Raw genomic sequence first — 13722 nt, forward strand, 5'->3', positions numbered from 1 at the left:
TATCATCCTGAATCAATGTAGAGTTGCTCATACTTTGCATGTTTTGGACAATAAAAAATATGGAGTAAAATCATAAATGCTTTCATTTAATTAATAACATCTGATATTACCGTCAGAATTCTGAGATTAAAGTCTGATTCTGGGTTTAAAGTTGAGTTTTAAGTAAGAATTCTGAGAAGAAAATGAGAATACTGAGAATTCTAAGATTAAAGTCAGAACTCTGAGTTTAATGTCAGAGTTCTGAGGAAAAAAAGTCATTATTTTGGTGGAAAAAAAGTCAGAATTTAAAGTCAAAATTCAGGGAAAAAAGTCAGAATTATCACATTAAAATCAAAATTCTGAGTTTAAAGTCAAAATTCTAAGTTCAAAGACAGAATTCTGAGGAAAAAAGTCAATATTTTGAAAAAAAGTCAGAATTCTGTGATTAAAGTCAGAATTCTGAGAAGAAAAAGGTCAAGATTCTGAGTTGAATGTCAGAATTTTTAGATTAAAATCAGAATTCCGAGTTTAATGTCAACATTTTTGAGTTTAAAGTCAGAATTTTTAAACTAAAGTCAGAATTTTGAAACTAAAGGCAGAATTATGAGTTTAAAGTCAGAATTCTGAGGAAAAAAATTCGAATTCTGAGTTTGAATTCAGAATTCTGAGAAATAAGTTGGAACATTAATTAAGAAATTTTGGATCTTGTTTTGTGTTTATTTCGGTGGCCCTAATCCTCATAATATCAGAACAACTGTTATATTGCATTATTTGGATTGTTTATTGCTCTCCCATCAGCTTTAAACATACAGTATATAGTTATTATTGTATGTTTTTTCAGCTCCAGGGTCATAGATGGTCTCCTTACCTTGGTGGTCCCAGGCTTGTGCAGACAAAGAGAACGGGTCTTTGTAATTATACAGTCCCTGTTTCCAGATCACCGTCATCCACTCGCCTGATGACAGCACACGCACCACGTGCTCGTGTCTGCTGCAGCCGTACACGCTGCAAACACACGACACCACAACTAAAATATACATTCACATGTACAACGCAAATTTCAATGTAAAATATAAATATTTCTGCCCAATTTTTTTTTTTCATTTTTTTTGTACCATGTCAGCATAAATGGCATGGTGCACGTTCATGTGCAGTGGAAATAAAAGTCAGAGCGACTGACTGACTGACTGACTGACTGACTGACTGACTGACTGAATCAATGACTGACTGACTGACTGACTGACTGACTGAATCAATGACTGACTGACTGACTGACCGACTGAATCAATGACTGACTGACTGACTGACTGACTGACTGACTGAATCAATGACTGACTGACTGACTGACCGACTGAATCAATGACTGACTGACTGACTGACTGACTGAATCAATGACTGACTGACTAACTGACTGACTGACTGAATGACTGACTGAATCAATGACTGACTGACTGACTGACTGACTGACTGACTGACTGACTGAATCAATGACTGACTGACTGACTGACTGACTGAATCAATGACTGACTGACTGACTGACTGACTGACTGAATCAATGACTGACTGACTGACTGACTGACTGAATCAATGACTGACTGACTGACTGACTGACTGACTGACTGAATCAATGACTGACTGACTGACTGACTGACCGAATCAATGACTGACTGACTGACTGACTGACTGACTGACTGACTGACTGAATCAATGACTGACTGACTGACTGACTGACTGACTCGAGCTGTGGATCGTTTATTGTGACCAAGTAGAATATCAACATGTGCTCATTTCATCCATAAAACTCACATAAACACATTTAATGCCAGAATGTGGAGACCCTCCATTGTGCTACTGACAAAACTTCTGGTTAACTTCAAAACAAGAGCCCTATACAAAAGAGTTTAAGAGATGCTTTTATTTTGAAAAAGGGATGTTGGATTTTTAGCTCAAAGTCGGTCCGAGGACCATTTTACATTCCGCTCGCAATGCATCATGGGACAGTTGAGTATGACTAGTGTGCCCACAGTGCATACTTCAAAAATGTCCCCATACATCCTGGTATTTCTCACATACTCAATATTTTCATACTATTTAATGTGAACACGCTACATACTCATTTTGAAGTATGAGTTCTACGTTAATATGACATTTCAAACACAATGCAACCCTCACTGGAAACCAGCCTGACTTACTGCCTGCAAGGTGGACCAAACTCTGACTCGGATCGTACAGGGAACGGATCCGTTAATTAGTTTATATTTAGATTTTCATTTACCTATAATAACCCTGGTACTGTTATTGAAACAGTGATTAATTGTTACGTTTGTGACGTGTTCAGCGTCTTACGATGTAATGAGATGATCGTCAGAGGGCGTGAGGGAGTCGTACACCACCAGTCGGTCCCTGCACTCCGGGAGAAGCCACTCTATGTGGAGCTCCAGCTGGGAGCCCGGGGCCGCCTGGAGGTGCCACATGCAGGAGGAGCGCTGGGTGTCGGGCCCTCGGAGGCTCACGGGGCCACTGGGTGCCACCCTCTGGTAGCGGTAACAGTCTAAGATGAATTCACATGAGGTCAGGGCTTTGTCAAATGCATCAAATTATCCTGGATCATCATAATCTACTGCACTGAGCAGCCATAGCATTAGGATACTTTTTATTAAAACAGATATGGACTCTACTGCTCATCTAAAGGTGTGCTGTGGTAACTGGAGGCAACAATTCAGCTGTGGATCTTTTAAGTGCTGTCGAGGTCAGACATTAGCGACTGGCTCTGTCTAATTTTTGAAAACCTCACAACCTCAGCCAAGCCCCAGATACTGTCAGCCCGGGTTGGGGTCAATTATAATTGTAATTGCGTGATTTTTAATTAATTACAATTGTGACATAATTTAATTTAATTAAAAATATATATATTGCTGTTTTAATCGTAATTGAATTGTAATTGAGTTCAAATAACTGACTTTGTAATTGTAATTTGCATAGAACTTAAATAAAATACATCTAGGGGTTATACTGACTCACAACAAAAATACCAATATGTTTATGGATACTGACCCCTTCTGTTTAACCTTTACATGCTTCCTTTAGGACAAATTTTACAGAACTGTAAGGTTGATTATCAGAGCTATGCAGATGACACACAACTATATCTATCACTGAACCCAGATGACTATGGTCCCATTGAGGTGTTGTGTGACTGTTTAGAAAAAGTAAACTGCTGGATGAGTGAAAACTTCCTTCAACTAAACCATGACAAGATGGAGGTGATTGTCTTTGGTAACAAGGAAAAGAGGACTGCTGTCAGCGAGTATCTGAGTCTGGATCTTTAAAAGCTAAAGACCAAGTCAAAAACCTTGGTGTTCTGATTGACTCAGATCTTACATTCAGCAGTCAGATCAAATCTATCACAAAAACATCTTCTACCACCTAAAGAACATCTCCAGAGTGAAAGGTTTAATGACTCAGAAAGATCAGGAGAAACTGGTCCATGTTTTTATCTCCAGCAGACTGGACTATTGTAATGGTCTTCTGACAGGAATCCCCCAAAAGAGCATCAAACAGCTACAGCTGGTTCAGAACGCTGCAGCTCGGGTCTGAACCAGAACAAAGAGATCAGAACACATTACTCCAGTTTTAAAGTCTTTACACTGGCTCCCAGTCAGCCTCAGAATAGACTTTAAAGTTCTGCTGCTGGTGTATAAATCTGTGAATGGGTTTGGTCCAGAATACATCAGTGACATGTTAGTCAGGTATGAACCCAGCAGGTCTCTCAGATCTATGGACACAGGTCAGATAGTGGAGCCCAGAGTTCACAGTAAACATGGTGATGCTGCTTTTAGTTGTTATGCTGCAAAGAAGTGGAACAAACTGCCAGCGGAGCTGAAGTCAGCATCACATGTGAACATTTTTAAATCAAAGTTAAAGGAACTTTTTTCTCTACTGCGTATGATTGAGAGAGAGATTTTTTGTCATGTTGTTGATGTAATGATGATTTTACTGATGATTTTAATTGATTTTACTGATGATTTAAATGTTCTTATTGATTTAAATGTTCTTATTGATTTTAAACAATTGAATGTTTTATCATGTAAAGCACATTGAGTTGCCTTGAGTATGAAATGCGCTATATAAATAAATTTGCCTTGCCTTGCCTTGAAGCCAAACAACAAAACCAAGAGATGAGAAATAAATTGGATGATATATAATATTTTTTTAGTGTATTTTACAGCTGATCATCAGAGATGCTAACAGAAAGCTAACTCAAGTTAAGTTTTATGAGGTTGTTTATTAAAGGCTCAGTAATTGTGATTAATTGTAATTTAACTTTATAGCAATTGAGAATTTAATTGTAATTTACTTTGAGGGGAAAAATTATCCTTGTAATTGTAGTTGGTCACCATAATCGTAAATGAGTTGTAATTGAACATTGATAATTGAAGACGTAGTTGTAATTTACCCCAACCCTGGTGTCAGTTACTGTATATGGACCAATGATCCTGATCATTTACATTTCTACCCTTATTAATAACCATACATTAGGTCACAATGTATGGACACTCCCATTTTTTTTGTTGGAAAATCATCATAAAATGCACAAATCTGATTTGATCTGGATGAAACTCAGTAGGATAATTGAGGAACCAACCCAATTTCATAAAGAATGTTGAATTATGAACCAATATATTAATTTAAAAAATGTTGTCAATCATAAGATAGAAGGATTTTTCCATTTTAAAAATGATCTATAGAATAAGTATGTTGATCTGGATTCCCTCCAAAGTTTGATGACGTCTTTAATTGCCTAAGGTCTGACTGTCTTTGGTTAAAATCTGTTAACTTTTGTTGATGCTACAAACAAACAAATAAGAAAATATGACTTGGTGGATGAAACAACAGAAAAATGAACAAAATGAAAACAACAATAAGCAAAATCCCTCCAAAAACACACAAAAAATATACACATTTTGTAAAAATGTACAAAACTGTTGCACATTTGGTTGATTTGTTGTAAATCTGCAAAATTTTAACTCTTCCACTTTTTGGAGAAATGGCCTTTTTTTGCAGCTGAGACAATTTGACATGAATTCTCATATTTTGACCCCTGGATCAGATACAGTCACACTTTTCTGGCCCTCACTGTGACAAAAGTTGCCCATTTCTGATTCTTTTCTGGCTCAAAAAAGGTTGAAAAACACTGTTCTAAGGCATAGGTGTCATAGGTTAATGTAGTGCAGCCGGCCTTAAAGATAGAATAAAGTTTAAAAAATGAGATCGATTTAATTCTCCTTATGTCTGCCCATATTTACAGCTACTAGCACAATGAGGACAGAACAAAAGGCCGTTCAGTGTTCAGCGTGTGTTCAATGTAGAAAACGACGATCATATCCTTCAAACATGCATAATTATACATGAATTGAGGTCATTGACACTTAGACTAAGAGATTTAGTACGATTTTATTACCAATAATTATACAGAGTAGGATAGAAACTTTTGGACACATCTTGATACAACTGATGTTGTTTATTGAATCATAAATGATGCACAAGGCTGACTTTGGCAAGAAAATTCAGGTTCGTGTTTGGTGAAAGCAGACTCGTCTTGTGAAGCACAACAAATTAATTTTCTGTAAAGTTTTTATGGTCATAATTAGGATTTTGTTAAATCTGAACAGTGTCCATAAAGGTTTTCCCATTACTCTATACCATATGCATGCAAATCAATTGGAATAGAAGATTATTGTGAATTGAAAATTGTTTTGGAAACAAAAACAAAAGTAATACCAAATGAGGATCTCAAAAGTTCTACCACTTTCTGTTCAGTTTCTGTGGAAAACACATCACAGACAAGAATAAATACTTCCTGTTTCTATTGTTAGCACACACTACATATATCTATGCTTTCCATATGTATCTGCTTGGGACTCACCCATGACAACCAGTGTTGGAAGGTGGAGTAAATACCCTCCGATCATAGCCGTCTCCATCTCCTTTGATTCTCTCCATCTGTTCAGGCTGATCATCAGACTCTTTGTGACCTGCTCTGAGGTCACCCTACCAACATGGCTGCTGGGTATGGACAGGATCATCCACAAGTGAGCCACAACGCTGCCCTCCCTGCAGAGGAAAGTGATCACGTTTACAAAAAGCCCTGGAAAGAGCTGCAAGTCAATAACATGTCTTTATACCAGCAGGTCCATCCAAGATAGTCTAATACTCAGTAGTACGGTGTAATAATATGTAAATTAAAACTCCAAGCATTGATAACAGGCCCTCGCACCTGCCCTGCCCATCGAGCCATGAGGCGACTCTTTCCTACCGTCGCATCCAAGTCAAACTTCATTCCGTACGGCACAAGATCTGGTTGCGGATTGGGGCAGATCGATAAGTAAGCAAATATATAATATATTACTCTTTCAGGGGTTAAAATGACGATCTCACAAGAGTTTAAGGTTCGCCACTCCCACACTGTGTGAGATATGGAAATACTTTCAAGACCTATTGATTTCTCATTGGTCCTTTAGTGATGTGCACAAGAAGCTAAAATGTGAGTCCAGTAAATTGGATTAAAAATTAATTTTGATTAGAAATAGCAGGTATTAGAACATGGCTTCAAGAGACTTTTTTGTCCATCTTAATAGATTCTGTATGTCAGTAAATTGTGGAATGTTTAGAGCAAATGTGTGCGAGGGGCTGCTAATTAAAAGTTTATGGGGGCACTACAAAGCCAGTTTTGAAAAAAGTAATTACATGACAGGTTTTGTCACTTGCAAAAATGTCTAACTACTCTAATTGAGACATTCTGTTTTTTGGCGAATAGCGCTCTGCCACAGGAAGTGCATTCCATAAAAACTTGCCATCTTCCTGACAAATAATTATCCACTTGTCCAGAGCATTTCTGAGCACATTTGGGAAGTATGTGTCGAAAAAAGACCAACACAATGAGTAGTAGAATGAAAAAAGTACTTTTCTATCACCACCAGGGGGCAGTAAGGGTTGGTTATTGATGTCATTATTATGTATTTATTCATCCATTATTATTACTATTATCATTATTGCTGTTGTTCATGTTGCCCTACATAATTTTCCCTTTGACAAACACTCCCTTGTGTAAAGAACAGTTATATTTCATAGTATTTCGTGAGATGTCTCACTATGGGATGGATCCTCCATCTGCAACCCTCTGAAGCATTTATATCAATATGCCAATCCTGATTGGCTGGTGAAACGTGTCCGTCCACCAGGGACACTCCCAACTCCAGTAAAAGGAGGAGGCGGACAGACACCCTCCATTCAAACACTTCTTCTTTCTCTCAGCATATCTCACGTTTTTTATCTCCAGCTAAATTGTTGACGGACGCTGGTTAGTATATACGCATTGCTTGGACCACACCAGGTTGAGAAGAAGTGCTGTCCTCGGTTCATCACCGGTAGGTATTGAACCACCGAGCCTAAGCTCCGGCTGACGGCGCTCTCCCAATGCTGACGGTCCGTCCGTGGTGTGATCATCATCATCTGGTGATGGTCACGCCGGGTGTGCCAGGGGTGTGCCATTTTTTCCTGGCACAAGGGATGACTAATGGCACCGTCACGTTCAGAAAGGTTCTACCTGTGGGTGGTTTCACATGAGCTGAGTCCTGTGCGTCATGATGCAAGGAAAGTGTTGGTTACATCAGAGTGCGGCGCGACTCTGCGCCACTGTGCGCCAGGTTCCCTGACGCACGGTGTACTTGTGGGCACCATTATGTCCAGGAAGGTGGTCTCCACAAATGCCAGCTTGAAGGGCTGGGATGGGGTTCACGCTGGCCAGTCTGTAAGAGGTTACTGGAATGAAGACCACCGGCGTTCTCACATAAATGATTTGGAGCTCTCAGGGGTGTTCCTCTTGCTGATACGCTTCCTTCCATCTCTCGGGGGATACCATGTCCTGGTGAGGACAGACAATACCACGACTGTCATGTATGTCAAGCGCCAAGGCAAGTTGCGCTCCTCTCAGTTACATATGCTAACGTGTAAACTGATCCTGTAGAGCTGCCATCGTCTCCTCTCATTGAGGGCAATGCGGGGGATCCTGAACACGGGCGTAGACTTGTTGTCCAGGGGCGTGCCGGTATACGGGAAATGGATGTTACACCCACAGGTGGTGCAACAGTTGTGCAAGGTTTTGGTCCCTGCGCAGCAGGGATGATCCCCTCGGCGAAGATGCACTGGCGCACAGTTTGGCTGAGCATACTTCTTTACACATTCCCCCGTTGGCTCTGATACCCCCACCCTATCAAGGGTGATGGAGCACGGCCATACACTGATCCTGGTGGCTCCATATTTGAGATCTACCAGTTGCTGTGTGCTCGTCCTTGGCAGCTCCTGCTGCACAGGGACCTGCTGTCGCAGGCGGGGGACACAGTTTTTCACCCACGCCCAGAGCGCATGTACTGTGGGCTTGGCCCCTGAGTGGCTTAATCTGTCAGCTGTGGGACTCTCACAGAGTGTGATTTCCACCATACAGAGCGCTCGAGCCTCCTCCACTATATCTCATTATGATTGTAAGTGGAGGATATTTGAGGGATGGTGCCTCCAGAGGAGTTACATCCCTTTTCAGTACTCGATGGGGGTGATTTTGTCATTCCTGCAGGACCTCATTGACAAGTGCAAAGCTTTTCCTCTGTGAAAGTGTGTTTGGTGACAATGTCCACCTGTCACGTTGGCTTTGGGAACAAATCGGCGAGTCAGCAACCACTGATCTTCCATTTTATGAAGGGAGCGCGTAGGCTCCTATCCGTGTCCAGACCACTGGTAACACCGTGGGATCTGGTGGTGGTTCGGGGAGGACTTAAACATCCTCCGTTTGAACCACTGGAGAAGGCGGGCCACAAGTTCGCCTCTCTAAAGGCTGTTTTGTGACTGGCTCTTGGCTTGCTGGACTGTCCTGATGTGTACGGACTTCTGCCCTGCGTGCTGGTATTTCTTCGATAAGCATGTCTGCAAAACAGGAGCGACCATATCCTATAATCAGACATCTCATGAAATATTATGAAATACAACTTTAGGCTATTCACATAACCTCGGTTCTATGAGTAATATGAGTGAGATGTCACCAGACAACCCTTCTCGCTCAAACGAGCAAGAAGAGGTGCTTATTTTGAATAGAGGGTGTCTGTCCGCCTCCTCCTTTTATAGGAGGTGGGAGTGTCCCTGGCGGACGGACACGTTTCACCAGCCAATCAGGATTGGCAGATTGATATAAAAGCGGGCTGCAGATGGAGGATGCATCTCATAGTGAGAAATCGCTCTCATATTACTCATAGAAGGGGGTTATGTAAATAGTTTTTTTTTTTTTTTTATTATTATTATTCTGGAAAACTAAACCAAACCATGAAGTCAAAGAATGGTTTTATATTTCAAAGTATTTTCTTTGAAACTCAATCTTTGATTCAATCTCACAATTCTGGAGTTTTACTGTTTAAGCACATACCCAAAAGCAAACACAGTGGTGTAGTTGAAATATCGTGACGTCGCTGAGCCTTTCATGACCTCTGTTATCTACAGGAGAAAAAAGAAAAGTGTGTAAATTATGATGCTGCCTTCTCACTAGGGTTGGGCACCAAGAACCTGTCCATACACATTTTTCATTATATCCATGTCTTTTAAGGCTCTTATTAAATAGTCTCGGTTGGAGTCCGGGCCGCCGCCATCTTGGATTATGTCATGACCAGCGCGTCATCGCCGCAAGTCGTGCAAGCGCAGAATGACCCAAATTAACTTAATCTTTCTCAATAAGAACTGTTGATTGATTTGTCACATGACTGTTCCAGGGTTTGAGTTTGTTTTATTTAGTTTCACATCTACCTGTAGCTCTTTGTTTTCTAGACTGCTGCCAATTTGTTTTTAGTGTTGTTTCAGCAAGTTTCACTTTTACAGTTACAGTTGAGGACCTTTTTAATTTAATACCCTAGTTACAGTACAGGAACAAAATTAAACTGTATCAACTAAGTGAAATAATAAAAATGGCCTGTGTAAAGGCTTTTTCAAAATAAAAAATTATCCTGTGAAATCTGTGACCTGTTGACCTCCACAACTCAAAGAATCGGAATCGAGAATTGTTTAGAACAGGAATAGAAAATGAAAACCGGAATCAGAATCGTTAAAATCCAAGCGATGCCCAACCCTAGTTCTCACCACTCTCTGCATTCCTGCTGCTTCTCTCTTGAAATCAGAGCTGATGTGAGACGACAGATGGGCTGAGAAGTTCTTGTTTAGGATGGACACATAGATGGTGTACTGCTGCTGGATCCGAGGCTCCAACACCCACACCCTGTACTCTGTTACACATGTTTCACGTGTTTGGTCAGATCAACAGATGGAGGTTCAACACTTAGGACATCCTCAGGTCTCAGACTGAGGTATCAGGAAAACCTCTGTCAGATGAAAAGGCCTCACTTGTCAAACCAAACAGCATCAAATAAAACGGCTTCGGGCTTCAAAATAAAAGTCATCAGACTCTGTAAAATACATGACGTTATATTTTGAAGGAAGCAGAAGTACACATGATGAAGTAAGTTGAAAAGCTGTTGTGTGTATTGTTTGTGTGTGTGTGTGTGTGTGTGTGGTGGGGGGGGGGAGTACTACAAAGCTAGATAATTATATTCTGGATTAGCAGGCTTCACCTAACCAAACATTCTCCGTCAGACAGAAGCTGTCCTACTAATCTCAATTACAACTCACTAAGTTAAGCAACTTAAGTTCTGCCTGGCTATGTGCGCGCTCTTGTTACAGAAGAGGAGATTACAGCGTTAGATCAATCACAGTCACAGTGAAACTATGGAGAGAAATTCAAGTCACAAGTACAAACAATTTAAATCAATAATTCAGACCAAAAACAAGACTGTTACAAACAACACTATGTGATTGAACCCGACCACCAGTTCTAAAACCCGACCAGGGGTCCCGTCAGAGTATGGTCGAGTATTCATCCTCTAGTCACAGTATCAGCCGTACTCCACTGATAAACAGTTGATGCGCGCCCCAGCGGTGGCTTGGCTGATGACTGCAGTTACTGTGGAATCTTATATCTGAAGCAGCAAATATTGATGATGTGATGTGTATTTCCGGTTTCTTCAAGAGACCATTGAGTGTGATGACTTTTATTTCTGATCTGTGTCATCTGACGGAGGTTTTGCTGAGTCATGAGTGAACTTGGTCTGACCTATGACAGAGGTTTTCCTGATACCTGATACCTCACTCTGAGGATTTCCTAAATGTACACCGTACAGTAGGAAACAAACAGTAGGACAGAGACGAACCCAGGAAGTACCAGACCAACACAGCTACTGCCACTACTAGTATGATGAAGAAGACGATGAGGAAGGCCAGGAGACACTTGCACAGTCGACTTCTTCCTGGAGGGGAAGCCATGGTTTGAGCAGCAGATCCCAAATCCTGAGAAAAGTCAAATCCTCAGACACTGATTAAAATATGAGAAAACATAATTTTAATAACACTGTGATTATTTTGTACACAGACACATTCATCCTTTTCTTTTACTTTGTGATGCATAAATAATGAAAGAAGATCTGAGAAGATGAATGTTTTAACTCTGTATAGCCAGAATTCTTAATAATTGACAGGAAATTTTGAAACTGGAGCCTTTATTGGTCCCTATGAAAACCAAAAAATACATAAAAAATCAAATATCAATTTCCATTCATGAATTTTAATTTGTATCACATTTGATACATCCGGTGTCAAGAAATGATTAATTCCATACACACATAAGAACATTTTTAGAGCTACTTTCATGCATCAATGAGATATCCACGATGGAACTGGCACGCTGAAGTTTATAACATAATATTTCACTTATTTTTCCTCATTATGTGCATCACACGAGCCTCTACCAGCGGGGACTGCCTGGTCCCAAGATGCAGGACTTCTTTTGGTCATTCTGCTCTCTCCGTAAAACGAGCAAAACTGTGGAACTCTCTACCCACGCATCTAAATTTAGAGACTAGTAACAATGCTTTTAACAATCGACTAAAAAACGGCTAAAATCAAAATAACAGTGTTTGAAGAATCTTGTTCTGTGCAGACTTTGATAATTATGCTGAGATGTGAAGGATACAGTACCAGAGCGGAGTGCATTCAGAGCATAATCTAAACTGCGTTAGCACTACTGACCTCATCATGCAGAGCTGCTGGTGCGACTCCCGGCTCAAATGAAACAGACTTCGTCGCGCCTTCCCCGAGGGCCATGGGTTCACTTTACGTTGGTTCTTCTTCCACAAGTCATTTTATCCTCCATCTGAGCTGCTAGAGAGCTTATTTGTTTGAATATATTAGGTTTTAGTTGTCCTCGTGTGTAATCACACAGCCAGACATGTTGGAAAACGTCTGTTTGCAGGTCCAAAGGTAAAGAAAAGTCAAAGCCAGTCGATATTTTCTGAAGGTCTCCTGGCTCTGCTCATTGTGCACAGCCCTCCTGCATTGTGTGAACAACATTAGAAAGCACCATGTATTCCACTGATGAGAACAGAGAGCATTCTCCCAGCATGCAGCAGTGAGGCAGGTGCCTATACAGCGCTCTTCACCTAGCAACACTGATGCACAGCATGGACTCACCTGCACAGGTACTGTACGTCATTGGGGAGCAAAGAGGCTTAATATTCCTTCTCATTCCTCCTGAGTTCAAATTACTTTCCATGCAAACAAGTCTCCCCAGTGAGCATTAGGACCAGTATAACCATAACTACAGCCATGGGACAATTCACAAAGCAGAGGTTGGTTTATTCTATAGTTCCATATTGAAAGTATCAAGAAACACAACAAGAAATCATAAAAGCTCACATTCATTTGCCAACATTATTGAGATTTTCAGCAAGAAAAAAAAGGCCAAAGCAACTTGAAATAATGCATGATTTTCCATTTTAAAATTTGTTTGTTTGTTTACAGAGTTTACCTTTTCCATTTCATCTTATTTCCCTGTTTTTACTGGCTATCAAATTCCCGACATGGTAAAGAGGATTTTTTTTTGCTGAATACATATGTATTTGGGTATTAAGTAATGCTTATGTTTATTATTCCTTGTCCCACTCTTCACATTTCAGTAAAAGTATTTACATTTTGTGTATTTATGTGGATCAAATGTCACAGTTACTGGCCTCTAATGCTGCGGTAACACCGGATGAGATTACATACAAAGTTTATGGGAAAGACGCGGTAAGAGGCAAATTCTTCTCCTGTTGGGCGGCGCGGTTTGATCCGCAGCACGCGCGCTCCTGTTGTTCCATGACATTTGTCATTCGCTTGAGTTGATAATATCCAGCAAATGTTTTGTGTGACGCACAGGCGCAAAAGCCAATCAGAATCCTTGTTGTCAATGACGTCAGGCAGTCAACACGGACACCGGTCTTTTCACCCATTTCAGCATGGAGGAGAAAATAATCTTGGTGTTTTGTGACCACCAGGAGCTCTACAACACAGTCAGTTGGTTAGACATTTACATTTCATTTTCATTACATATTTTCTTATAGTTTCTCATGCTCACTTCTGGTATTCAGTAATGACTTATTAGATATATTTGTTGCAGAATTTAACACCTTTTTAAAGAAGTGAATTTGTGGCGCTTGTGATTGGTGTATTTTTAATTTTCCTTGCTGACCTTTCCACGTTCTTTCCCCCTGAGGAGACGCTAACATCTCAGTTACAAATCTTACAGAACGTGTAACTGTGTCTCATCCTGCTGCTCTTTAG

The 13722-nt window shown here is 40.4% G+C and overlaps 1 protein-coding gene across 1 annotated transcript in view; it reads right to left on the minus strand.

The window, feature by feature from the left end:
• Positions 1-12471, minus strand: part of tmprss6 (transmembrane serine protease 6) — a 29639-nt gene extending 17168 nt beyond the window's left edge. Inside the window, exons 1-8 of the mRNA XM_028447928.1 lie at positions 12151-12471; positions 11277-11412; positions 10153-10295; positions 9449-9516; positions 5906-6093; positions 5761-5802; positions 2326-2530; positions 848-984 (exon numbers count right to left, since the gene is read on the minus strand). Of these exons, the coding sequence (XP_028303729.1) occupies positions 848-984; positions 2326-2530; positions 5761-5802; positions 5906-6093; positions 9449-9516; positions 10153-10295; positions 11277-11412; positions 12151-12225 (994 nt within the window). The 5' untranslated portion in view covers positions 12226-12471. The remainder of the gene's footprint in view (positions 1-847; positions 985-2325; positions 2531-5760; positions 5803-5905; positions 6094-9448; positions 9517-10152; positions 10296-11276; positions 11413-12150) is intronic.
• Between the last annotated feature and the right edge of the window lie 1251 nt (positions 12472-13722).

Source organism: Gouania willdenowi, chromosome 1 (genome assembly GCF_900634775.1).
Source record: "Gouania willdenowi chromosome 1, fGouWil2.1, whole genome shotgun sequence".
Classification (NCBI taxonomy): Eukaryota; Metazoa; Chordata; class Actinopteri; order Blenniiformes; family Gobiesocidae; genus Gouania; species Gouania willdenowi.